The sequence below is a fragment of the Astatotilapia calliptera genome, chromosome 18, assembly GCF_900246225.1.
Source record: "Astatotilapia calliptera chromosome 18, fAstCal1.2, whole genome shotgun sequence".
Lineage (NCBI taxonomy): Eukaryota > Metazoa > Chordata > Actinopteri > Cichliformes > Cichlidae > Astatotilapia > Astatotilapia calliptera.
In genome coordinates, this window is record NC_039319.1 from 24,090,004 (window position 1) to 24,117,390 (window position 27,387).

The window sequence follows — 27,387 nt, forward strand, 5'->3', positions numbered from 1 at the left end:
TGCAGTACGAGCAGATGGATGCAGATTGGCTAATCACGGGGAGACGCACGGAGACGCAGCGTTACGCGCACTAATTATAAATGGAGCACGCGCCATCATGCTTAATCTCTCGTTTTTATTATGCACCTTAATGGCAGTGCCAACTAAAGAAGAGCCTGGGATCTCCATTTATTAAGTGAGAGATCTTTTATTATAATTATTATTATGATTATTATGATTATTATTATAGCTAACACGAGAAAAGCGCAAAAAATGGCGCACTGATTACGGATTGTTGGGCACAAAGTGCGTCTGTGGAAACCCTAAAATCACAGTACTGTTAAAAATAACGTGCATCTTTTGCTTTATTACGAAAGTATTCGGACCTATTATAGATGAATTACCGCTCTTCTGCACACAAGTCGTACGCGGTGAGTCACCAAACCAATAACCAATCGGGATGAGGTGTGTTCGAGCAGCACGGGGCGCGCTGCTAATCACTCAGAAAGCTCTGGACGATCACGCTCGTTCGCATAAATATGTAGAAGCGTGTGAGCGAGTGATCAAAAGACCAGAAGCCGATCGGGATGCGATTTGCGACCAATTCCCCCCTACAGATATTTGCCTCATTTGCTAACCCTTGTTGCTATGGCAAAATAGACTGCGTGTGTGCGTGTATGTGTGAAAAAGCGAAGGAGGAGGACAAGAAGATTCAGAGTGCGTGATTGTAAACAGATGTGCCCTATTTAACAAAGAAACGCTTTTTTCCACCGCAGACTGAGGCAAGGATGCCATCCTATCATAGCTTCAACCATATCTATGGAACGCCAGGACTGCCATAATGAATTAATTAAATACACCATTAAATAATTAATTAAATGTGTCAATAATTAATTAAAATTGGAATTAATTAATTAAATAAATAGTTATGGCACATGTAATTAATTAATTATTGCCACATTTAATTAATTATTTATGTGTTTCACATTTTAATTAATTATTTATGTGTTTCACATTTTCATTAATTATTGACACATTTAATTAATTAATTATTGACACATTTAATTAAATATCTATGTATTTCACATTTTAATTAATTATTGACACATTTAATTAATCATTGACACATTTAATTAATTATTTAATGATATATTTATTTATTTCATTTTGGCAGTCCTGGCGCCTGGCTCTCATCATGAAATAATTTTATCTGTCAGCCTCACCCATCAAACTCAGGGGGCGGGGTTAACGCTGATCGAGTCAAAACCATTGCTTTGGCCTGGTGGCCATTGTTTCTAGCACACAACAACCTGCATGTGGAAGCTAACAGAACTGAGCTTTGAAAAACCCTGTTTGTGTGTTACCAAATACCGTTTTAATATTTTTTTAGCCGAGAATGTAGTGGTTTAATCTTCATGTGTCTGGTCGGTTTGTCAAGATACAGCCTCTTTGCAAAAGTGTTTCGATGATTTCGGAGATGTCTGCCCAGTCTCATGGCAAAGCGTGGGATAGACCCGCTCGCCTCGCAAGCAATCCCACCGACAAAGCGCAGGCCCCGGTACACAGCTGTAGTAACCCCCGCTGACTTCTTTTACTGAGGTTATATTTATCGGTGTTTTATTTCCTGAAGTTCTTATGTGTCCTACGTGTTTCAGTCGCCAATTCTGAATTATGACTAACATTAAAAACATGTTTAAGGAGGAGAGAGAGCAAAAAAATCTGTTTAACATCTGATCTTTGGGTTTTTGTTCAGTAATCAGCGTGACCTGTGTATAAACGCATAAAAGAGATAACGTTGGTGTTTCCGTCATGTAGTAACTGCTGGCTTTAACTGTACAAAGGTTGTTCGACACTATGAAACACATACAGACTTCATGATGTTCGGCTAATATTTTTATTGTGAATATTAATCATGAGGGTAAACGGCCCTGTACACCACGGAGCGAGGTCAGCATATCCACGATATCCTCAGCTCCATGAGTTAACACAAAGTTTCCCAGCTGACTATCTAACTGCCAACTATTCCAGAGACGTGAAAATATACAGCATAAAGAAAAGTGTAAGAGACCCAGCAGCAGATTAGAATAACAGTTATAGATTTAATAAATCACCAAATGAATCCAAGAAACGAGCAAACCTGTTCCGACAATTTGAGTTTGTATTCCCTCAGCTGCAGACTCGCTGCTGTTTAAATGTTTGAAAAGGAAGATTAGATATAAAAAACGTCAAACATAGACTCAGTCTGCCTTCACATTTGATATGAGGCCAGCACGTATAGTGGCTGTGTCCTGTTTTAAGATCATACATGTAAAATTGTTGTCTGACCTCCGTCGATCCAGCCGCTCAGAGTCCGTGGTTGCCATGGTTACTGCATAAGCAGCTATAATGTTAACAGCTGGCACTGAGAAAACCTACCGGCAGCATGGGTGTTTATGTTTTTCATTGCAAAAGAACTGTCTGAATGGTTAACTGAAGTTAACTTGGATAAATTATAGTTAAGGAATATCACAGATAACGCCACGTGAGCTGTGCGACTGTTCACCACTACACTGAAATCAGCAGGCTATTACTGAAATACACGTGCTATATCATAAACTATGATATAAATAGGGAGGTCCTATTAACATGTTTAGTTTTAAAGGACACCTTCCTGCCTTTAGTCTCATTCATGAGCAGTATTAGTTTTCTTCTAACATCCAGAAGTCTGCACCATGTTTTTCATAGTTTGTAACAAGCCTTTGACAGGTAAACATAACATGACCGAAAAAGCAAAAAAAAAAAAAAAAGAGAGAGAGAGAGAGAGAGAGAGAGAGAGAGAGAGAGAGAGAGAGAGAGAGAGAGAGAGAGTGTTGACATAAGAAGAGAAAATACTCTCAATTATGGAGACAGGCAAATGGTTCATTTATGTTTGATGTGTGTTTATTCCTCCCTAAATATCGTAGGTGAAGTTTGCCATGCATGTCAGATTTTCCTGCGCATTTTTATACCTCTGCCAACAGACAGAAAAAAAATCGCATTCTAACAGACAGCTGGTGCTTAGAATACAGTTGAATAACTATTAAAAAACAGATGATATTTAGATGATAGTTCAGTCTAACACATGTGCCAGTGAACCATTAAACGTCTGTGAAACTATGCAGTTATGAAACGTAACTTTAACCTCAGCCAAACCGATTTGCTCAGTTGTAAATAAAACAGCGAAGTAAACGTGACCCGACAGACAGAACCTGAGTGAATGAAGTCCAGCGTTTAACCACTGAGAGCTAAAACTCAGCTGAGGTTTGAAAGCTGTGTGCCGGTGATTGGACATCAGCCGCTGATAAAGCTGTTCGCCTATAAAGTGCTCTGTAAGGAAACGAGCTCCAGCAGCTCTGCGCTCGGGGAAAACACTATATTTACTTATCTTGTGCAGAAAAATGCGCTGACATTGCGTTATATCGAGCACCGGCTGCCCGGTTAAACTGTGACTATCACCAGGTAACTAGGCGTGCTTCTTGAATTAGCAGCAGGTGTTAAACAGCTGACAGATGAGGAGGAGGATGCATGCAGGTAAACTGAGGGTCTGTTGAGCTGATCGCTGGTTTCGTGAGAAAAATGTCAGCTCGTTCTTTATGTTACAGAAGCACAGAGACACAAGACCAGGCGGAAAGAGACGATCGTTCGGTGAAAATGAGAATCTGCGAATGCAACATGTGGAACACGGAGAGTGGAATATGTAAACAAACCGGTTAACGTACCCCCTGGGTGCACTCTGCATGCTAATTGTTAGCAGAGCTAGTGAAATCTCTGAAAACATCTGAGCACTTTTGCAAACATGTTCTATGTTGACAACCTGACCAGACATACGTCGCGACATTCGCGGCTAAAACACTGTTAAAAGTGTAGCTGGTGACAGAAAAACGGGGTATTTTAAAACTACACCACCACCATTGCTGCCTGTGATTTGATCTGCATTCGGGGATACCTGGCTGCCCCAAGTCTACACAAGCAATCGATTATCTAGGATCGACCTGTTTTGACTTACTTTGCACTGCAACCAATCAAATGTTAGAGAAGCTGCATGGGCCGCGTTAACCCCGCCCCCTGAGTTTGATGGGTGAGGCTGACAGATAAAATTATTTCATGATGAGAGCCAGGCGCCATGACTGCCAAAATGAAATAAATAAATATATCATTAAATAATTAATTAAATGTGTCAATAATTAATTAAATGTGTCAATAATTAATTAAAATGTGAAATACATAAATAATTAATTTAATGTGTCAACAATTAATTAATTACATGTGTCATAACTATTTATTTAATTAATTAATTCCAATTTTAATTAATTATTGACACATTTAATTAATTATTTAATGGTGTATTTAATTAATTCATTATGGCAGTCCTGGCGTTCCATACTCAACCAGTCTCTGTGTCATTAAAAGGAAAATCCTCGCGCCCTGTGGGAGTCCGTGCTTTGCTAGAAGATGACTGAAAGGAGGTTAGATGCCTGTGCATAAGGGGAGAAGTGGGGCTCAAACAAAAATCCGAAAGCTTAACTTCCAGCCCCCCCGACACTCTGCTGAACACTCCCAGTGTGTCACAGGGAGGGAGAGAAAAAGGGAGTTATATAATGACCCTTGATGCAGGGTTCAGTTCACGCGGGGGGAGGGGGACTGGAGTAGTGGTCGCACTACATACAGTTCCTGCTGTCAGCTTGAATTTGTTACAAGGCAAAGGGTGCACCAGGATTTCAGGCACAACACACACACACACACACACACACACACTTTACTGATTAGCGTGAGAGCCACCAGCAGCACTGATTGATGCTAGTCCTCTGTCACACACACACACATTCGATTGCAAAAAAAGCACAGTGGCAATTAAATTATAAGAATTGAGTGAGAAAGCTGAGCTCGAGTTACAGTAGAAGAAGCATTTGTAGTGCTGTGGTGTTATGCAGACCATGGATCCGCATGATGTACACAAAAACTCACGACTGCTCTTCCTCCTGGCAAACACACACATACACACACAATCCTCCCATTGTTTAGGAAATCCCCCTTGTGCTCACTCAATTAGCACCCCCTTCGCCATACCAGCACCATGAGCACACACACACACACACACACACACACTCCATTTGTTCTCTCAGTCACTCCATCCCCAAGCTGCCATAGCAACCCTCACAGCGAGGTTGCCCACATCAATGGGACTCAATCCCCAGACTCATCCGGCAGCCTGTGTTTCTGATAAACCCCCCCCCCCCCCCCCCCCCAAATCTCAGGCATGAGGCAGCAGCATTTCCCCAGAGTCCTTGTGGAGGTAAACACTTTCGGGCAGCATCTGCTCACTCACTCACCGTGTGTCACAGACACCTGTGCAGCTTGAGTGTGCAAGGCACCCAAATCACCACGACCACAACAGCTGATAATTCAGGTTTTTAATAGAAGCCCCTCCCCAGCAACAAAAATGCTAGAGCTTCTCATCCAAATCTTTTTACAATTACACACATTGTATTCATCTGCTAGGCCCTAGCATGTTGGAATGACACGTGCCATTCAGAAACTGAATGAAGTACAAGTCATGTCACACACGTGAACTGGTGTTAACTTTAGGGTTAGGCACAGTATCACACTTTGCAAGAGAACAGATCATCACATGGGGGAGCAGAACAAGTCAGGAAAGACATTCACAGTTTAGATCTAGTTAGTCATTTGGGCTTCATCATAATGCGATCAGAATTTTAAACTATGTCATCAGAGTTCATCAAGTCGAGATCAAGACTCGAGTCAAAACATTATCATATGACATCCCCATGGTTGTACTCCACACTAACAAAGAATAATCATGAGACATGGACTGGTTTGAACCCCTTATGACCTCACTCACAGCAACAAAATAACAGATCAAAGCATCAAACAGTACAAAATTAGACATTTTTGTGTTTATTACAGTTAAATCTAATACTTTTTCCAGCTCTTGTTGCCAATCGAGAGGTATATAATCGACTAATTGGAAGCATAGAATTAACATTAAACACTTAACTCCAGTCAAATTCCCACATACAGAAAAACAAACACATACAATTCGTTTTTTGTTCTAGTCATATTTAAATCTCTGAATACAGCCACTGAATATAATTTGTTGATCACACAGTAATTAATTTAAAAAAATAAAAAAAAAAAAAGGCATCATGTATGACTTTACGAGGTCAACGTTCAGATTTAAAATTGGGAGGCAGCTGCTGCAAAAGTGAAACATTAAGCTGCACATATCGGATCTGGGCTTCCTTTTGTGCAGTCTGAGGTGTCATGAACAGAGGCTCATGTGTGAATCTGGGATGAACGCTTTTAACTCTATAGCTGCTGATGAACATTTGGCATGCGGTTGCTATGGCGACCTCATGATTTTTAAAAAGCTGTAAAAGGTGGTCGTCAGCACCCCCATGTGGGAAAATGTAAAAATCTTATTTCCGCTGCGGAAAAAAAAAAAAAAATACCGACTGAAATATGAAGCAGCACCAGTGACGTCCATCCTGGAATGAATGAAATGTGCTTGTAAACCAGCTGCTGTGTGCAAGAAGAGGAAATCAAGTCAGGGAACAGCAACTCCTGTTTGTGGACAGCAATTCAAGGCTGTGGCTGGGGAATCCTTTGGCTTGGATCTGACCTGCACTGCTGTGTGAAGTTAGTACAAGCGTGCCTTCAACTGTATTAATCAGTGCTGCAGCATCATGTCAGTGCATTTGTCCTTTAGCTTTACATTAGAGGGGCACTTGGAGAGTGTATCCTATGACAAGATCAATGCCCTGCTGCGGTCCAGAACGGTTTCCTTCCTTAACTGTGCTACACCTCTTCAACAAGTTTCTAAAAACGAAGCTAGGTAGATTATGTGCAAACTTGCAGACAAACAAGTGGCTGTGAAAACAGATCTTGGAAAAATAAAAAAAAATCTGCTGTCATGTTCCCTAGGACGACTAAGTAACTGCTGGCAACGATGTTTTCCTTACATAAAAAAAAAAAAAATTAACAAAAATCATCGGTTTACTTTCAAATGTCATCAGATCTGACATCCCCATCCTTCATGGTCACCCCATGGACTCTCCGTGTGTGTGCTTCAAGTGTCAAGGCTTGTTGTACCAATTCATGGAGCGCCGCAGAGCTCTCTCCCAGCTCTGGAGGATGGGGACGTACTCCCCGTTTGGGCTGCCGGTGCACTCCTTGTCTGCACATCGGGGCAAAAACTCATCGTCTGCACTCTGCAGCTTTTTCAGCTCCTCGCGCGTCCTCCAGAAACCTGCGTACAACACCGACACAAATATAAATGCAGAATCTAGCACCGCATAAGGTACGCTGTGGTGCAAAAAGAGCAATAAATGCTGGACAAATGAGCTAATTATCTACATCACTGTGGACTGATCCACTTAAAAGCCATGTTCCTCATGATTCATTTTATTTTTCAGTCGTCAGCACCACCTGCTTCTGGCCTGTTATGAAACAGCCACAACAAATCAGCCATATTTTCTGGTTGATTTGATTAAATGCTGACTAATATATAACAATCTAATTACATAATGTGAATAATTAAATGGAAAACAGGTTATGTAACAAACAGCAAGGCTTTTTGCCTCTCCTGCCAGAGTCAGCAGGAATAAAAATAGGACTTTTGATCAAAACTTTTCAAATGGGCCTGTCAGGAGCTGTAATATTTTTAGAGAAAAACCACAGTGAAAGTAAGACCAGAGTGTCAGAGCATGATAGATCACTCCGTTTGTGCTCAACGTCATTTCTAAGACATCTTATCTTCACACGGCCGTGAATCAAATGCTCCTTCAAAACATTCGACTACAGTGCAAATATTTGTTCTGTTTAAATATTTATTTCCATACCGACTTCAAGTCCAGCGACAAAAGCAGCCCCGAGACATGACATCTCATGGTGCTGGGGTCTGGCTATCTTTTTACCAAACAAGTCTGAGGTCAGCTGCATGACGAAGTCATTGGAGGAAACACCACCGTCCACCCTGAGAGAGAAAGGAGCCGAGCACTCAATTAGATTTTCCTTCACTTTACTGTAACAGTATCAGGGAAACATAAAGCCATAATGCAAAGTCAATAAAGAAATGAACTGCATGAGTGGAGGCAGAGAACACAAGAGTCTATTCTGTTACGCCCAGTTTGTTGGCTAAAAGACAAACACTAAAATAAAATATCAAACGGGTGTCTGGTCTCTGTATGAGTTAAATGCCAACACACAGAGTTTTTATTGCATGTACAGTTACTACCTTCAGACTGACGAGTTAAAAGAAGTACTGTACCTTATCTTTGTGATGGGAATACAGGTTTCTCTTAACATTGTCTCATACAGCTGCTTATTTCTGGAACAGAATGTAAATAAGCATGAATGAGAATAAACAGTAAAGCAATAAGGAAACTAGAGTGCTGTGCAATAGTCTTGAGCCACCCTCATTTCACTACGTTGGACTCGAAAACTAGGAAATTGGTGCAATCATACATGAGAATACAGCTCTTAAGGCAAAAGAAGAGTTTGTACAATCCCAGCGTGATTGCAAGTCTGACCACCGTTAATCTTCAACACAATTTTTAATCTCTTTAAACACTCTTCAGGAACAGTTCTCCACAAATAAATAAATGGTAAATGGCCTGTATTTATATAGCACTTTACTAGTCCCTAAGGACCCCAAAGTGCTTTACATATCCAGTCATCCACCCATTCACACACACATTCACACACAGGTGATGGCAAGCTGCATTGTAGCCACAGCCACCCTGGGGCAGACTGACAGAGGCGAGGCTGCCGGACGCTGGCGCCACCGAGCCCTCTGACCACCACCAGTAGGCAATGGGTGAAGTGTCTTGCCCAAGGACACAACGACCGAGACTGTCCAAGCCGGGGCTCGAACCGGCAACCTTCCGATTACAAGGCGAACTCCCAAGTGTTAAGGATCATTATCAGGTTAGAAAATGAAGCCACTGAGGCTTTCCAGATTTTTAAAGATCTCTAATTCCACCGTCTGAAATTCAGCCCCAAACCATGACACAGTCTCTCCTGTGTTTTACAGATGGCTGTGGACACTCACCTCTCTCCTGAACTCCTTCATACATTTGGAACCAAAAATGCCAAATTTGCATTCATCACTCCATCGGACCTGTTGTGGCTGATTTTTACTCCAGTACTTGTGTAATTTGGCCTACCTCAGCCTTTCTTCCTTTTTGAAAATATTTTTTTCTCATGTCTTCAGGACATGACTTTCAGATACACTGTATCTGCTAGATAGTTATTAGGTCGAACATTTCTTATTCTGTCCTCCACTTATCCAGTTTCCTCAACATTTCTAAGGATATACTTGCGCACTCTTCCAAAATATGCCAAGGTTTCAGCTAATAGCTCTTTGGGAGTTATTGTGTGGTGCAAAAATATTTGATGCCAATATAAGAAGTGTGTTATTTAACATTTTCATAGATTCTTCTACAGAAATTGAAAAAGATTACGCGTTTTTGTGACCAGCTGCTACTAACAAAGTTGTCTGCTATGAGTAGACACAACACTGGTTCCTCCCTTGAGTTAGGTGCCTTTTTAATACTTGAATGATTTACAGATCAGTTTTAAGCAGCTTACCAAAAACTCCAAACACGGCTAAAAATGGTCAGGTACAAGGACAGGACTGAGAAGGAGTTAAAAAAAAACAAAGTTTTTCAATAAAAAAAACTTTGAAACTTGCTCTTTGCTCTTGGAAGCAAAAATATTTACCAAATGAGTGATAGCTCAAGACTTTTGAACAGTATTTAATCTTTTGAAAATGCCTCACCTGAAGGCGACTGACTCCAGAATGGCCCGGACCAGGTGGCGTTTAGTAGTAGATGGTTTTAGGCCCATGAAGGAAGCGCATGCTTTTGGATCATTCAGAGGAGCCTTTAATAAAACATTTACACCAACAGTTAATAAACTGCAGTCGTTAAAGAAAGGATGAAAGAAAAAAAAGGTCTCTAAACGGTCTTTGTGTCTTAAAGTCAAGCTCAAAAATTGTTGGTCAGCAGACGTGCTGTTACGCAGCTCCTGCAGGGTTACTGTCGAAAAGTAGCTTTTGCGTGTCTAACTATAAGCATTTAGCATCCAGCATAAACACTTACAAGGGCGAGTTCACAATGGAGGGCAGCAAAAAAAAAAAAGAGACACCATGTTACAGAGAGATAAATAAAATAAAGAAATGAATGAGTGTTGAGTTAAAAGAAACTACACGTAATAAGAAACACACGCTTACAGCAGAAAAACAAAAAGTGCACAGACCTGCAGGCCGCTGAAGGAAGGAACAAAACACACTCCATCTGAATCACTGACACTGTAAGCCATGGTGCTGGTCTCTCTGACATCAGAGAAGAGCTCTGAAACAGCACACACACAGGTGTCACACACAATCCCTGGTTCTGTCCGTCACTGCCACGCTCAGTGTTCAGTGTGGAAGAGGAAAACCGACTATGATTTAAAGATGGATGAATTAGTCCTGCGTGGTGTTTTCACACTATACGCCTCACTGCTCACCCAGCTTCTGTGCCCATTTGATGGCGGTCCCTGTGTCGGCTGCATTTCCCTCTGCCAGGTACACCACCTCTGAGCCGATCTTCCACCCCACAAGAGGATACAGACCTGTAAAGAGAGGTCAGAGGTTATGATTAGCCTGAATGGGTGAATATGAATGTATGTGTGGACTCTTTACCTGCTACAGATGTATGTGGTTTGCTCCCAGTGTTTATGTCCATGAAGGTGCCTGTTCCCATGGTGATCTTCACATCACCAACATCAAAGCAGCACTCTCCAAACATGGCTGCCTGTTGGTCTGCCATCTAAGGCACATGGACAGAGGAGATAATTGAAAGTTTTGATGACAATGAATGTTGAAAACTTGCAATTAAGGGAAGTGAAGTAGAGTGCAGGGATGACGTGCAATCAGCTGCTGATTAGCTAACTTTGCAAGACATCTTTGTTACAACATAATGGTGGTGAAATCCCAGGTTTAAGCAGTTAGAGGTTTGCAATGCAGACAAGAGATTGTGTGACGGTCAGATGTTGACTCACCACTGACATGATAGGAATGGGCACGCCAAAGATGGATGGGTCTGTGGAACCAAAGTCATGGCTGTGGTGTCAAGACAAGAAACCGGAGAAATCAGACACAATGCATCACGATGCTTCCTTCTCTCACCCCAAGCGGTCGTGGCTGGGGCCGCCCCTCCCTGAGCCTGGCTCTGCTGGAGGTTTCTTCTCGTTAGAAAGGAGTTTTCCCTTCCCACTGTCTCTAAAATGCTTGCTCATGGGGGGAGGGGTCATATGATTGCTGGGGTTTTCTCTCTATGTACTATTGTAGGGTCTACCTTACAATATAAATCACCCTGAGGTGACTGTTGTTGTGATTTAAATCAAATTGAATTGAATCGTCTCACAGTCTCTTTCAGAGCTTTACTCTAAAGGCAAACTGAAGGCAAAGGACATAACGAGATGCTCCGCTTTATGCTTACTGTATATTGCAAAGGTTGGGTTTAATTGAATCTTTAATTATAACTCTCTAACTAACATATTGAAGTGACTGTTGACAGTGTACATTTTCAGTCAGTGCATTTGAACTTTAATGTATACATTTTTCTTATGCACACACATGTTTGCTTCCACCATCTGCAAGAAAGCAAACATGTGAGTCACATTAAATGTGATCATGTGGGATTGTGGCACACACTCAGTGTTTCTCAAGAAAAATCTTTTAGAGAAAAAACAGAAACAAAATGAACACAATCTCTTTTCCCCCACTTCCTTGCATATTATAACACTGTGCATGGATAAAAGTTGGGACCCATTGATCTATATATAAATAGGTATAAAAAGAAGGACTCTTGGATTCTCTGCCAAAGTCAGCGTCTCATATGGAACCGCATTAAACATTGATAGTGAGTATCAATAAAGGAAGAACCTGTCTCCACAAAGTTTCATTAAATTTAGACAGATAGACTTTGAATCAAACAAAAAGACAAACAATAACAAAAACAAGCATGTCTCAGACTCAGCAGGGACATAAAAAAAACATAGAATACAAAGACAAATGTGATCATGTTTATTAATATGAGCGACTTTTGCTAAAACATGAACAAACTGGAAGCGAATGGTCCACTCACCCTGTATTTTCTACTTTGGGGAAAATAGAGAGCGGCAGGGACACAAGAGAGGAAAGAAACCCACTCCAGCACATCTATGAAACAAGTCACATTACAGGGATATAAAAAGACAAACTCAAACCAACCACAGAATAAACAGTAAATAATTATGACTGACACCAGACCTGATAAGAGTCGAAAATCCCTGTTGAACTGGCATTAGAGTAATCGGTGGCATGCAGGTGTCCTGAAACAGATTAGGAGATGCATATAATCATTCTCTAAAAGAAAGGTTAATTAACAAAAAACTCGAGCTGCTTGTCACTTTTCCAAATCTCCTCCCCAGGAGTGAGCCGAAACATTCCTGAGGAATTTCAGCCAATCAGTGACTCAGTAGGATTGATAAGACAAAGGACATTCTGTCTGGGGATTATTATCCTGTTAGGAACTGTACAAAAATCACAGTTCACTGCACAAATCTTATATTACTGAACTTGTTTTAGATGTCACTGAGTTCAAGAGACTAAACGAGAATAGCTAGAAAAAAAACTCTCCCCTGAAAGGAAAGAAAAAAAGAAAAAGTGTTTTTAGTCTAGGCTTACTCGATGTCTGGGAAACCAAGCTAAACAATGCAAACCCACCTTTTGTGAGTTTAAACAGGAGCCAGCTGTCTATTGTCCCAAAGCAGCAGTAACCTTCATCTATTGCTTGACAAACCTGAAAGAAGAAAGAAACACGACGAGGCTGAAAACAGAAGAATGCTGTGGGCCATCTAATACTGAGGCTTCTCCTTTCCTTTTTTATTAATCAACTCTTTGGTTCATAAGGGCATCAACACAAGTTTATTTTTACATAAATAAAAACCTCCCTCCTGGGGCGTAGCATGTTTGTGTTTCTTAAGAGGGACAAGCTGGGAGCGAGGGTTCTGCGCAGCATCTCAAGCGTAATTTATGTTCCTGTAAATGTGTCAGTCTGCGTACACGTTTCTGTTCGGACAGCGAGACCTGAAGGCTTTTCTCCCATCACAGCCGTGCTCCCATGCAGTCCTCCAAAATCCTAACTGCATGTCGCTGGATGCTGAATGCTGATTGGTTGATAAGTGGGCCAGAGCAGGAAAGCGGAGTACACCGGGAACGGGAGAAGCATAAAAAAAACAACCAAACGAACAAACACACAAAAAAACGTAAAAAAAATAATAATACAGAAGCTTTGAGAGTGGCTGCAGTGGACTCTTTGTTTGACTTCAGCGCTTTGTATATTTGAACCTTGCTCTTCCCTGCAGGTGGCTGACGGACCACAAACAGCACACAGCAATCAGCCCACAAACCAGTTATACCACATACTTTGTATTCTGCCTCCATTAACAACAGAGTTCTCTGTAGGTAGACGGGCCATCCCCTGATTGGCGGTGGACTGTGAACATGCAAAGCATAAATTCCGCTTTAGCCGAGCTGTCCTCGGACTTTACTCTTCTGGACAGAAATCTCTGATGTGTCCTCAATCTGCTGGAGCCACTCATCCACTTTTAGGGTTATAGCTCCTGATGCTGGTGTTACCACTGGGACCATTTTGAACTGTATCTTCCACATTTGGTCCAGTTGTTCCTTCAGCCACTGGCACTTCTCTGTTTATCTCAGAATCTGGTGCTTAGGGTTTGCTCTTCTGCCACCATTATCAGAGCTTCTGTGCTGTCCTTAAAGCCAACATTTTTCTAGCCCCTGCTGGGATTTCTTGATGTCAGCCACTTCCTCTACCTGTCGATGGTACATCCCAATGCAGGCTTTTGGTCTTTTACAATGCTTCCTCCTCCTTTCCCTCACCATCATCTTTCTTCAACTGCCTGAAGTATTCTTCATCTCAAGTGGAACCATCTTCCTAACCTACTCATGCATCCTCCGTCACAGTCTAATCCTTGCCTCACCTCTTTCCGCTACTTGCACAGCCTCAGGGTGTCAGATTTTGGGTGGAGACCTCCGTCCATTGTGAGCAGGTTTTTTGTGTCTTGACATATCAGTGTATCTCCTCCTGTTTAATATTACAGTTGAGTATTAAATGACTTGTCTTAGATCTTCATTGTGGAACCCAAAGGACTGTGGGTACTTGTAGCTGTTCTATGTGCTTGTCATCCTGCATTCTCGAAAACCTTTTGGTGTGGATCACCTTCCCACACTCTGACACCACTGAGTCACACTTATTCAGGCTGAGGATCAATGAGTCAATGTCTCACTCATGCCGGTTGTACAGCTTGATGTTATCCATGCACAGGAGATAGCTGATTATTACTCCACAAATCTACTTTGAATATGTATTAAAAATACATACAGACTAGTGGTTGGAAAATCCTTTACAAATGGTAAATAGTTATTTATTCTCTTATACTGATGGTAGCAACTGTAAGAGTCTAACCCTAACCCTTAATAGTAATGAATGATTTGTTATATTCCGTCAAATATGAGGGAACTTCAACTTTTCAGTGCATTCACTGTTCCTGAATTCATCGTTTAGTTGTGATTTTTCACACATAAACGAATTGTTTGATTGCAATTAAACAGTGGCCCACATTGTTCCCAGTTGTTATGCATGCAAATGTGTGCAACTGTGTTACTCTACTTTTGAGCACAAGCCCGTTAGTTAACCCTTCCACGCACCTGTTTGTAATGTGTCAAGACCCAGACGAGGCGAAAAGTGACATGCTGAGTGGAGAAGACGATGAGACTTGCTGCAAGCAACCGTTTCTGCCTGGTAACAAAGTAGAGGACCTTCATTGCACCATGGATTGCCTGAGATTTTTGTAAAAACAAACAAACAAATAAGATGGATAAACAAAAAGCACATCCAGCACTGGTTGAAAAGAATTTTGAGTTTACATGGGAACATCATATTTATTTGAAATTTTTTCCTGCCTTTGCCTTTTAAAGTCCAATCTATTGACTAAAGATCATGAAAGATAGAAATGGGGAGCAGCCTCACTTTCATGGTGCAGGATCTGTTCCAGGACTTCACCAGGTCTGCAGCTCTCTGATCCTGCCAGCTGATGAAGTTGTGGAAAGGAACCCCAGTTCTCCTGTCAAAGCGGAGGAGGAGATGAGAAACAAGCTAGAGGAAAAGCCAGCGTAGGGCATGAATTATTCAAAGATGTGCTAAAGTAGGTATGTGAGCAAAGCTATTCACCTGTCCCATGTTGTGAAGGTACTGCGCTGAGTGGAGATCCCAAGGGCCTCTACCTGGTGCATTTGTATTCCTGCATCTATATGATCAGGACAGCAACACGAGCACAAAACGGTTAGGCAGAGAAAAAGAAGGACAAGGATCGTTTTTCTAAAAAAATTCCAACATAAGACATTCACATTGCAGTAAATGATTAAAAAAAAGAACAATTAAAAAAAATCTAAAAGCCAAGTGTGCTTAACTGGAATATCAGTATATGATCTTTCGCACGCAATTTTCTCTTTGACAACAAAACTAAATGAACTATGGGAAACTTCGGTAGCGTTTTATCTATTATGCTTGTATTACAACATGCCTAGAAATGGTTACAAAGCCATTTCTAAGGCTTTGGGACTCACTGAACCACAGTGATAGCCATTATCCACGAGATTTCCAAGGTACCCTGACCTAGTGCAACAATGGCAAATAAAAGAGTTTATCTTTAGATTCAAGTGTGACCAATATACAAAAAACCTTAGAAATCAGGAAGGGGACAAACACTTTTTCATGGCACATCTCCGGATTGACATAAAAGTAGGAATTGGAGCAGATGTACCTTGCACGGCTCCTTTAACCACAGAGATAAACCCTTTCCACAGGTCATCTGGGTCCATCTCCACATGTCCTACCTCTGGATAGAGGAGCACAACCTGGGGAAAGATCAAGTTTGTGTGGATGCTGCATTTAATTTACCAAGTAGGTGGTTTATGTGAGGAATTAAAAAGGCAGAACAGATGAATACCTTTGTAGAGCATGATCCTCGGATCTTTGCCTCCTTGTCATAGACGTGGCATCTGATTGACGTTGTGCCCACGTCCACCGACAAAATGTAGCTTTCCTTCTTGAAACCGTTCCTGTGGCTCCCCATTGTGGGAAAGTGTGTCCTATTTTGTCTCAGTGCTGTCCCACGCCATTTGTGATCAACTCATTGTGGTCTTGTGTACAACCTGAATTGCTCGTTTAATCCGATAGTAGCTTATCTGCACCGGGTTTCGTGTTGGGACTGTAACTCCACCTTTGGACTCGGGTTCCAGTTCAGCCTGTTTGAGTCAACAGATTGCTACAGCATGATTTTCCAGCAGAGCAAACATTCGCATCACAAATTTTTGTAGCTAAAAGTGAAAATGGGTCCAAAGTTTGGCTGGAGCCGAAATGCTTTTCACAAGTTCACCAAACTCAAAAGTTAAGCTAGGGCTAACTGGCTAGAAGACATTTAAATAGTAATTAGCTTCCAAAAACATCCCCAAATCTGTCTAACCGCTTTATTCTAACCTTCTCTGTTTCCGGGATCTACTCCCCTCACCGTGCGGTAGCGCAAACGGTAGTCTAATTATCAGCAAGGAATAACGAAAGTAGTAGTCGTAAAACCGCGTAAACTTACCCGAAAGCGTGTTTCTGTGCGGGCATCCGTAGAGTACATCGTACGCATGCGCAGTACTCAAGTCCGGTAGCATGTGGATGTTTTCATCCTAGCACGCGTGTATGGTTCTGACTGACGCTACAATTGTTTCAGCCTGTGATTTTGTGCTATTTAAAGGTTTAATATGGCAAAAACAGACGTAAGAGTTATACCGCATTTGTGCAACTTACACAAACAGGCTTTGATGTGATAATAATGCATTGTGTTAAGCGTTTATATCACGTTGTTTTTTGGGGTCAGTGCGAACTCAGGAGCTAGCAGTCGGTTAACTTGTGAATTATCATAATTAAAATTGTACAAAACATGAGTCTGATTATAGTCGAGTACTCGGATATAATACCGTTATTACATTAGAAAGGCCAGCTATTTAGGGAAGAGTTAATTTTTCTGTCTTTAATGATAAAAATGCTAAAAGTAACACGAACATCTCTGCCGTTAGCACAGTGTTTTGTCAGACATCGCAAAGGAATTTACAGACTTCAAGTTGGGTTTTTGGTAAACGTAAATGGTAAATCGTTCACTGAAACTGTTGTGTTTGTTTCAGGCTACGAGACGGAGAAAAAAACAGAGCAAAGTTGTACAAGAGGACACAGCTGACACTGGCAAGTAAATCCCTATTAATATGTAGAAATTCACAGTAAACATAACTGTTTGAGCTGAATAATGTTAGTAACTATAAGTCCTTCAATCTTTATGATCTCAGCGGACACTTTATAAGGTACAACTGGCGTATAGTTTTGCCTGCACAACTAACTTACTGTTTTGTGGCACAGATCCAACAAGGCGATAGATACATTGCTCAGAGATTTTAGTCCATATTGATATGACAGCATCACGCAGTTGCTGCAGATTTGTTAGTTGCACAGTTGATGTGAATCTCCTGTTCTACAACATCCCAAAGATGCTCTTTTGGATTGAGATCTGGTGACTGTGGAGGCCATTTGGGGAGTGCAATGAAATTACTGTCATGTTTAAGAAAGCAGTTTGAGATGATTTGAGCTTTGTGACATGGTTTGTTATGCTGCTGACAGCAGCCATCAAAAGATGGATACACTGTGGTCATAAAGAGATGGACATGACCAGAACAATATTCAAGTAGGCTGTGGTGTTTAAACAGTCCTCTGGTACTGGTACCAAAGTGTGCCAAGAAATTATCCCCAACAACATTAAACTACCACTCGCAGCCGGAAATTGTTGATACAAGGGAGGATGGAGCCATGCTTTCATGTTGTTTATGTCAAACTCCGTCCTTTCCACCTAACTGTTGCTGCAGAAATAGAGATTCATCAGACCAGGCAATGTTTTTCTTACTTCTATTTTTCATTTTTGGTGAGCTTGTAGCCTCAGTTTCCTGTTGTTAGCTGACAGGAGTGATACCCAGTGTGGTCTTCTGCTGTTGTAGTCCATCTGCTCCAAGTGTCAAGATGTTGTGCTTTCAGAGGTGCTCGTCGGCATTTTCCTGGTTATAACAACTGACTATTTGTGTTAATGTTGCCATCTTATTATCTTAAATCAGTCTGGCCATTTTCCTCTGACCTCTGACCCCAACAAGGAATTTTGACGCAGAGAACTGCCGCCTACAGATATTTTCTTTTTCAGACCATTTTCTGTAATCATAGTGATGATTATGTGGGAAATTAATAATTAATCAGAAGTTTCCACTCAGATCCACCCATCCGGCATGAGCGATCATGCGACATTCAAAGTCACTTAAACTTCAAGTTAAGATGACTTTACGTTTCCCAATTCTGGTGCTCGGTTCGAATTTGACGGGCGATCGTGGCTCAAGAGTTGGGAGTTCGCCTTGTAATCGGAAGGTTGCCGGTTTGAGCCCCGGCTTGGACAGTCTCGGTCGTTGTGTCCTTGGGCAAGACACTTCACCCATTGCCTACTGGTGGTGGTCAGAGGGCCCGGTGGCACCAGTGTCCGGCAGCCTCGCCTCTGTCAGTGCGCCCCAGGGTGGCTGTGGCTACAATGTAGCTGCCATCACCAGTGTGTGAATGTGTGTGTGGATGGTTCAAGGTTCTTTATTTGTCACATGCATAGTTATACAAGTATAACACACAGTGAAATGTAACCGGAGCGGAGCGGTCAGGAAGTCGTCTGGACGTGGCCGCGCCATCTTGTTATCATGGGTGGATGACTGGATATTGTTACGGATTCAATATATTGGGGATGGATACAAGAGGAAAAGCCAAAAGAACAACACTGGTCCAGCCGGGTTGAGTCAAACGATGATTTTAATGATCACACGCGTGGGAGATGGACACCGTACGCAGACAGCATCAGATCTCAAAATGGTGGAGCATTGATCAAACTCTTATAGCCTCTAGTGGCCCCCACCTAATCATAAAAGCCTAAACATTCACATGCTTTCTCTCACACAGCGCCTAAGCTACGACCTTGGCTCCCTGTTTATCTGCTCCTGCTGAGATGGGGCAGAAAACTCCAGTATGTTCTGTTCTCTTCTAATCAGACAAATAAGGCGATGACTTTCTGCGAACAGTATTTCTTATAACTCAGCAGTATAATGCATCATAAAACAATATCATTCATTCACAATAAATCAGCAGTCTAATGTAATGCAAATCAGTTTAACAAATGCAATAGTTATCACCTTCTTCTAATTCAGGAGAATAATGCAAACTAAAACTACATAATAATTCACAATCTTTAATTAGGGGTCTAACATGGCATAAAATAATATTATAATCCCACAATATGTAAAGCGCTTTGGGGTCCTTAGGGACTAGTAAAGCGCTATATAAATACAGGCCATTTACCATTTCAGCAGGACATCTGGATCATGTCCACCTGCCTAAATTCAACAGCGGTGCTGCCATGTAATATTTGATTAGATATTTAGTGGACAGTTGGGCAGGTGTACCCACTGAGGTGGCCAGTGAGTTACTGTCACACAGGGTGTCTGCACTTGAGCTGTGTGAGTAATTAAAATATCTTTTCAGATCGTCAGACGGACACTGTGATAAAAGTTAAAGGAAATGCCCCCACAGTAACTGTATCCTGGAAGAAGAAGAATGAGGAAGGAGAGGATGATGACACACAAACGACACTTGATGCAAGCGATCAGATGACTGCCGAAAAGATGACTGGTTGTGGTAAGGATGTTCACTGGATGTTACTGCTGCATGACCAAAATCTTTCAATATCCTTTCTCCTCTGAAGTGTGCATGTGTAATAATATAAAATAATAAAGTCTATCTGTTGCATTTCATACAAGATTTTTAGAGCGCTGCTTCCGATATGAAACACGAACCCCTTCCACTGATGTCACAAAAGATCCAGTCACAACAGTTAATTTACAGCATCTTTAAATGATGGCAGGTCTGCTTTTACTAGATGAAGAGACCCCAATCGACCCCAGCCTTTGTCAAAGTATTTTCAAAGACATAAATATTATTCTTCAAATGATAAAAGCTATTGCATGCTATAAAATTGTGATAACAGGCGTTTAAGACCAAACCCTCCAGAGACCATGAAGCCTTAGCTGGCAGAAGTAGTTGTGTTTTATTGGCTGTGGCTCAGGAGGTAAAGCGGGTCGTCTGCTAATCATAAAGTTGGCGGTTCACTGCCTGCCTCCTCTGGTTTTCATGTCGGAAGTGTCCTTGGGTTGGATACTGAACCCTAAGTAGCCCACACTGCATCCATTCACCCAGTAACCGTGTGTGTGTTACTGGGTGAATGAGGCTTTTGGTAAAAAATGTTCTTAGAGTGCAGTTAAAGTAGAAAAGTCCATTTAACATCTGTAATACTTTCTGTCCTGTGCAGTAAATGGGAAACAAAAAGCAGTTAAGAATCACCCATCCAAGAAATCTAAGGTGAACAACGATGGTGAGGACTCATCTTTATCTTGTACATTACCTCGTATTCCTGGAGAGGCTTCGCCTTCACATGTTTCATCCCTTTATTCTTCTTTAGGATTTCGTATTTGTGTTGGCAACCTGAACAAAACTAAAACCTATCAAGAAGTCAACGTGTCACTAGAAAAATACTTCATGTCGCAAAGCCTTCTGTTTCAAGACATTCAATTAGCCCAATCCAGGTGAGTGTTTCTGTTTGTTTCTTTGTTTATGTGATTTGTTTTTTTCATGTTAAGTCCTCTAAAAGGTGTGATGAAAAACCTCTTTGCCTGTGAAAGCAACAAATGTGCCTGATCTGAATTTAACGGTCTTCTCCTGCACTGTGGGACAAATTCCAGTGTTATTTTTAGGTTGCTGTGAAAGTCCTGTGTGACTTCTTGGAAACGTATTTGCATTCTCAAAACTGACCTAAAATTTGCACAATATTCATCTTTTGTGTTAACGTAACTTAACAGTTTTGCTGACGGTCATTGCTCATAAAGGGAGCCGACTTTTTGGTTAAATCACAAAGACAAAAATGTTCAGCATGTAGCTGCTGTGTTAAATCTAAGCTGTAAGTTCATGGATAAGGAGAAAGGCGGTTCGTCCTGAGCTGTGTCAAGGAGAGCGGTGATGATCAGTGAGCAGCAGTATGGCTTCATGCTGAGAAAGAGCACTACAGATGTGGTGTTTGCTTTGACAGGCTGACAGTTGAGAGTGCATTATAACTTGTCAGGTTAACAAGTTTCATATTTAACACTTCATAAAAGCCCCCAAAAATTAGCAATGTGGAAAATGAAAGTATGCACAAGAAAAACATCAAAACCTTTTCTTTGCCCCTCCTAAAAAATATTTTCTGTGTTTTGTAAATTTTGCTGCTAGATGAAATAACTGATATGAATGTGTGCTGTTGTAGGAAACATGCTTTTCTAGATTTGGCCACCGAAATGGACTTGACGAAAGCGTTGGCGTTAAATGGAGAGATCCTTCTCGATAAGCCAATGAAAATCACCAAAGTAAAGATCACAAGTGAGGACAAGGCGAAGGTGAACGCACGCTCACTGGACAAAAAAGGTAAAATAGTACTGTTAATTGATATCAGACATGACGTTTCAGACATGAGTTTTTCATGGTTGTTTATTCTTAAATAATCTTCATTTGGTTCTTATTTAGTTTATTTAATTTTTCTTGCAACATTTCCTTAGTTGTTGGTTTAATTTGCTGTTTTTATTAAGAGTTTTATTGTCTCATAATTTCCTCTTTGCCTGACTTCTGCATCTTTCCTTTATGTCAAGTTTACTGTTGTCTTTGTTTTGCTGTTTAGTTACAGTTCTCACTTCCTGTTTCTTTTTGATAGTCACTTCTTTTGTTTAGCATCTACGTCCTTTGAAAAATTCCTGATAATTTGCAGCTGTGTTTAGTTGCCTTCCTGTTCCCCTTTCCCTCATTACTGTCTGTGTTTTTATAGTTTCTCTCTGTCATTATATTAATGCTGCTATCCTGTATATATTGTACATACTATTGTTTGAGTACTTACGATTGTTTTTTTTGTACTTTTTATATTTTACATTTATATTTATTATTGAAACTTGCACCAAGGGAGTGGCACTCCAATTTCGTTGTACTCTGTACAATGACAATAAAGGCTATTCTATTCTATTCTATTCTATTCTATTCTATTCTATTCTATTCTCTCCTCTTGGTTGCTTGTTGTCTCATTGTGCCATATAGCGTTAAATGAGAGGACTCAAATACACTCTCTGCAGACAGACTTAGGCTACGTCCACACGTACCCGGCTATTTTTGAAAACGCAGATTTTTCTATGCGTTTGCGCCTTCTGTCCACATGTAAACGGCGTTTTCGGTCACTGAAAACTGAGATTTTTAAAAACTCCTGCCAGGGTGGATATTTTCGAAACCCAGTTTTTGCATTTACGTGTGGACGAGGTAAATGGAGAAAACGCAGCGTCAAAGGTGTGCGCATTTTTTGACGTCACACTGTGCGTCACGTTATTGTTTCGGTGAAATGAATATATACAATGGCGGACGTAGACAAAATACAGTTAATTTTACTCTCTGCAGTGTTTAAATGCTTACATATGCATACACATTCTGCTTCTATGCGCCATCTTTGTTTACGCTTTCCCACCCAGGCTTATTGACTTCTGATTGGCCAACATTTCTACACAGATAGGAATATAGCGCCACCTGCTGCTTTGGCATGTTCCTAGCAGCGTTTTCCTTCATTTCTGCGTTTACGTGTGGACAGGATTATTTTTTAAAACGAAAACAGAAAATCTCCGTTTTCAAAAATACCCGTGTACGTGTGGACGTAGCCTTAGTAAAAAGAAAGCACCGCTGTATTGGTGAGGTGGGTTGTCCAAAGAAAATGACAACATCCTCACAAATTCCATCAAAGAAAAAAGTAAACTTAATCCAAAAATCAGGACTCAAATTACTAAAGGAATAGAAGATGAAAAAATAAATAAACAAGAATACAAAGTCCATAAGCTGAAAAACCTTGACCAAAACCCAGGACGATGGCGGTTACCACATTTTCTATCTCTTGCAGTAAATGGTAAAAGGAAGGCAGAAACCGTCATTGAGGATTCCCCATCAAAGAAAGCAAAGCGCATCAATGATGGTATGAACTCATTACTGCTTGTCTTGTAAGATATCCAGTGATCCTGAAGACGCCTTTACACATCTCGCTGCTTTATTCCTCTTTAGGATTTTGTCTTTTCGTTGGAAACCTCAACAGCTCTAAAAATTCTGAAGAACTGAAAGAGTCACTAGAAAAATATCTCATGTCACAAAATCTTCTGTTCAAAGACATCAGATTGGACCAATCCAGGTGAGTATGTTTTCTTAATTTATGCTTTATTTTTTTATTTTCATTTTATTTATTTATTTATTGCTGCTACATAAAGTACATAAAGTGATTTTCTGCTGTTACAGGAAACATGCATTTGTAGATTTGCTCTCAGAAATGGACCTGACTAAAGCCTTGGCATCAAATGGGGAGGTGCTGCTCGATAAACCAATGAAGATCGCCAAAGCAAAGATCAAAAGTGCAAAAAAAGTGAAGGTGAAATCTCCTGAACTAAAAAAGCAAGGTAAAAATGACCAAATAGATTTGTTTAATGTGCGTTGATTAAATTAATGAACTTCTTATCGAACTTTAAGAATGTGCATTTGTCACATAGTATAAGAGATGGATCTGGCCTCTGGTAGTGAAAAACCAATGTGGAAGTTCCTTGAGCCTTCCAGTCCTATAGGAATCTGTGGCAATGGTCATTAGCAGGAACCTTTGTAAACACTTTCTTATTGAGTTTAAAATATAAAACATTGTGAGGATCAAAATAGTAATATAAGCTTTATATATTTAAAAAAAGTGGAACTTTCCTGTATTTTTGCAGCCAGAGATGCCAGATGTTTGTTTGTAAAGAACTTGCCTTACAACATAACGAAGGAAGACATTCTGAAGGTCTTCCACAAGGCCATCGCCATCCGGTTTCCTGGTGGAACTGAAGGCCCAACCCAAGGGTGAGAGTTTTGAACAGGAAGTTGTCAGATGAGGAAGTCATTCATTACTTGTTTATGCTTTGAAAGGGGGACCTATTATGCTTTCATGTTAGAATGGTGGAAGTTTATATTAAAGCTGAGATTCTAATGATGAGGTCATAATGTGTACAAGTAATCCCTGTGAGCTAAAAGTTGAAGCTTGAATCTGCTTTAAACTCGTAGTATGATGACGCCACCAAGAGGGGATATCCTTATATGGTCCTCTTGCAATGGCTATGGCAAAAGCCCCACCCACCTGCTGTTTAATCCTTTTGTTTATGACGAAGAGCCAATCAGAACCAGGTTAGCATAAAGGCTGTTAGTGAATGCGCTAAGGCTTAGTATTAGATCATTAATGGTATTTTTAAAAGGGAATCAGGCAAAGCTTTCTACGAGAGTTCAAAGAGATAACATTAAAGATATTAAGCTGAAAATTAATATAATAGGTGCATTTTTAAAGATTGTTTATAACAAGTGAAATGTCTTTATTTTTCAACAGAATTGCCTTTTTGGAGTTCAAAAACACAAGCATTGCTAGGAAGGTACAGAAGCAAAAACAAGGAGTGACGATCCAAAAGAGGGTTTTGATTTTGAACTGTGTAGGAGAAAAAGGTGCTTGTAGAGTCACTAAAGCTGATGTGGAAAACAAAAGGAAAAAAGGTAAGTGAAATCAGTGAAGCTGTTTGAATATTCTTTTTTAGTAAATTTAATGTGGACTTTGCATGTTCTGACCTCCTTACAGATAAAAAGGCCTTGCAGTCATCCCAAAATATTGAGGCCGGCAAAAAAGAAGCCAAAGAAGAATCATGTGAAAAGCCAGAGAAAGCAAAGGGTATCATCTCATTATCTTGATGTTTTCAGATTGGCTGCTTGATTGCAGAAGTGTGGCGTTTGTGATGTCAGTTTGAGTAAAACAGCGGCGTTAAATTATTAAATGTTTCTTTTCTAGTCCTGTCAAAAACACTGATCGTCATGGGCCTCGCTGAGAAGACGAGTCCAGAGATGCTCAAAAGTGTCTTTGAAGGAGCCGTCAACGCAAGAGTCACTGTAAATAAGAAAGACGTTTCAAAGAGGTCTGTAGTGCGAAGCTGTCTCTTTACTGTGTTAACTGCTTAAACTGAGTTCACGATTCTCACTTGGATGCATTTTACATTTCATTTTCGTCAGGTTCGGCTTTGTGAACTTTGGCAGCGATGAAAGTTGCAAAGCTGCTAAAGAGGCTATGGAGGACTGCGAGCTAGATGGCTGCAAAGTGACTATCGCTTATGCATATCCCAAGGGTAAAAAAAGTCGGCGCGCCTAAGGAGGCTTGGAGGGGGATCCCGATGGAAAGTCTGCAGGTCTGTAAGCTGGCAAAGAAGGAAGAAAGTTGACAGGTGGAAGAGCGAGGACAGGAGGAAAGACGTAACCTACTGCCTCATAAAATGCTCATTATGGAGAGGTCAGCAGACTATAGTGTAGACTGTGTGATCACACACAGAGGGATGAAGTCCCCTTTAGCTTCACTGTAGCGCTTTACTGTCTTTTACTTCATTGTTTTGTTTTTGTTTTGCTTCTTTGCTCAAACCCTGAATTAAATCCACTGTAGTCCACAGAGTTTTTCTTCTTGTTTGTTAGTGAGTACAACTTGATGATGCTATTTTCACTTTGGGTTAGATTTTCTACACCGACATGAAAAGTATGTAAAGAATAATGTACCTAATTCAATTCCAGTACCAAAAAAGTTGGGCCACTGTGTAAAATGTAAGCAAAAAAATAAAATCCAGTGATTTTCAAATCTCGTAAATCTATATTTTATTCAGAGTAGAACAATTCAGTTCATTTTTATTTTTATATATCGCCAAATAACAACACAGAAAAAGAACATAGAAAACCTGTCAAATATTTAAACTGAAGACATTTATCATTTTAAGAAAGAAAAATCTGTTTGAGTTTGACGGCAGCAACGTGACATGTTCGTGTTTACCACTGTGTAGCATCCCGTCTTCTTTAAGCAACAGCGCATAAACATCTGGGAACTGAGGAGACCAGCTGCTGAATTTGGGAGAAGAATGTCGTCCTATTGTTGTCTCGGTGATTGTAGCTGCTCAACAGGCCAGTCCAGATCGTCACTATGGAGCTGCGCTGCTGTAATAGATGCAGCACGCGCTTTAACATTATCCTGCTTAAGTATGCAAGACTTTCCCTGAAAAACACGTCTTCTGGATTGGAGCATATGTTGCTCTAATACCTGTATATAGCTTTCAGCATTGATGGTGCTTTTCCTGATGTGCAATCTGGCAGTTCCAGAGCACTAATGCACCCCCATACCATCAGAGCTGAACTTAGCTGAGAGAAGACGACAGTAGTGCTGCCTGAGGTCCATTTGCAGATGGTGTATTATAGTTTGCACACACACAGATTTCTCCAGATTATTTTGAAGATATTATGTACTGTAGATGATGAGATATTTAAAGAATAGAGAATTTCAGAACGGTGAACCTCTGCCCGTCTTTACGTCTGAGAACTTACTGACCTGCTGCTGATTAACACAATTCATTTTAAATTGTTCCTCCAGGTGTTTCTTTTTAGTACCGCTTAATCTTTTAGCCTCTTGTTGCCCTGTTCCAACGCTTTTAAAACATAAAACTCCCATAAAATTCAAAATGACATCATTTTGCACTTGGTGCTCACTATGGACCGACTTTGTTTTAGACAATCATTCTGTGCGTCCTTCTGATGATCTGATGACTTTTGCAGGTTTTAACAAGCGCTGTGCTCGCTGCTGGGTTCGGCATTCTGAGGGAAGAATAGAGCAAAGCAGGCAGAGCTTTAGTAGATCTGCAGAGCTTTTTGGAGTAACACTAACAAATTTAAGCTGTTTACACACATTGCTGACCCGCAACAAGCTACATGACTGAGCTGTGCCTAGCTTGCACTTTGCTTGGTGCTGGGACAGACTGCTGTGGCACAGTGAAAAATGACATTGCACAACATGTGCCAGACTACAAATGGAAAGCTTGCAGTACTACAAATCTGCAGAATCATATGTAGATATATTCAAGACAACAGACTAAGACTGTTCAGCTATTCAGCTATTTAATTCAGCTATTATTAAACTTAAACTAAAACCTGTCCAGATAAGGATTTAATTTGGAGTTTACTTTTTTATCATTTTGTGCTTTGACCTAAATTTTAATTGGCTATTTAGCTTTGATTCAGATCAAAT

At 40.7% G+C, this 27,387-nt stretch overlaps 2 protein-coding genes across 4 annotated transcripts; one reads left to right on the plus strand and one right to left on the minus strand.

Moving 5' to 3' along the window:
• Positions 1 to 5,393: 5,393 nt before the first annotated feature.
• Positions 5,394 to 16,783, minus strand: gk5 (glycerol kinase 5). 2 transcript variants are annotated; one of them, XM_026149732.1, is made up of 17 exons: positions 16,717 to 16,783; positions 16,078 to 16,375; positions 15,892 to 15,985; positions 15,300 to 15,375; positions 15,099 to 15,192; positions 14,777 to 14,908; positions 12,770 to 12,845; positions 12,314 to 12,375; positions 12,150 to 12,223; positions 11,062 to 11,122; positions 10,703 to 10,829; positions 10,528 to 10,632; positions 10,276 to 10,370; positions 9,797 to 9,900; positions 8,285 to 8,344; positions 7,857 to 7,990; positions 5,394 to 7,264 (listed from the first exon to the last, which is right to left on the minus strand). In XM_026149732.1, the coding sequence occupies exons 2-17, from the start codon at positions 16,201 to 16,203 to the stop codon at positions 7,092 to 7,094; spliced, it is 1,593 nt and encodes a 530-aa protein (XP_026005517.1). In that variant the 5' UTR covers positions 16,204 to 16,375; positions 16,717 to 16,783; the 3' UTR covers positions 5,394 to 7,091. The 2 variants fall into 2 exon arrangements, with proteins under 2 accessions (XP_026005517.1, XP_026005518.1); XM_026149733.1 differs by lacking the exon at positions 16,717 to 16,783 and adding an exon at positions 16,608 to 16,710.
• LOC113010594 (nucleolin-like) lies at positions 15,971 to 25,776 on the plus strand. 2 transcript variants are annotated; one of them, XM_026149734.1, is made up of 14 exons: positions 15,971 to 16,031; positions 17,300 to 17,357; positions 19,722 to 19,874; positions 20,545 to 20,607; positions 20,695 to 20,818; positions 21,532 to 21,689; positions 23,188 to 23,259; positions 23,346 to 23,469; positions 23,574 to 23,731; positions 24,035 to 24,161; positions 24,679 to 24,839; positions 24,922 to 25,011; positions 25,129 to 25,252; positions 25,347 to 25,776. In XM_026149734.1, the coding sequence occupies exons 1-14, from the start codon at positions 16,011 to 16,013 to the stop codon at positions 25,480 to 25,482; spliced, it is 1,569 nt and encodes a 522-aa protein (XP_026005519.1). In that variant the 5' UTR covers positions 15,971 to 16,010; the 3' UTR covers positions 25,483 to 25,776. The 2 variants fall into 2 exon arrangements, with proteins under 2 accessions (XP_026005519.1, XP_026005520.1); XM_026149735.1 differs by lacking the exon at positions 15,971 to 16,031 and adding an exon at positions 16,839 to 16,894.
• The last annotated feature ends 1,611 nt before the right edge of the window (positions 25,777 to 27,387 follow it).

Excerpts from the sequence above, each read along its gene's own strand:
- LOC113010594 (XM_026149734.1), top strand. The coding sequence starts at position 16,011 with ATGCTGCATTTAATTTACCAA. Across the intron at positions 16,032-17,299 it reads TGCTGCATTTAATTTACCAA|GCTACGAGACGGAGAAAAAA; the intron begins GTAGGTGGTTTA and ends TGTTTGTTTCAG. Across the intron at positions 17,358-19,721 it reads AGAGGACACAGCTGACACTG|ATCGTCAGACGGACACTGTG; the intron begins GCAAGTAAATCC and ends ATATCTTTTCAG.
- gk5 (XM_026149732.1), bottom strand. The coding sequence starts at position 16,203 with ATGGGGAGCCACAGGAACGGTTTCAAGAAGGAAAGCTACATTTTGTCG. Across the intron at positions 12,224-12,313 it reads GGATTTTCGACTCTTATCAG|ATGTGCTGGAGTGGGTTTCT; the intron begins GTCTGGTGTCAG and ends CTTGTTTCATAG. Across the intron at positions 10,371-10,527 it reads CAAATGGGCACAGAAGCTGG|AGCTCTTCTCTGATGTCAGA; the intron begins GTGAGCAGTGAG and ends GTGCTGTTTCAG.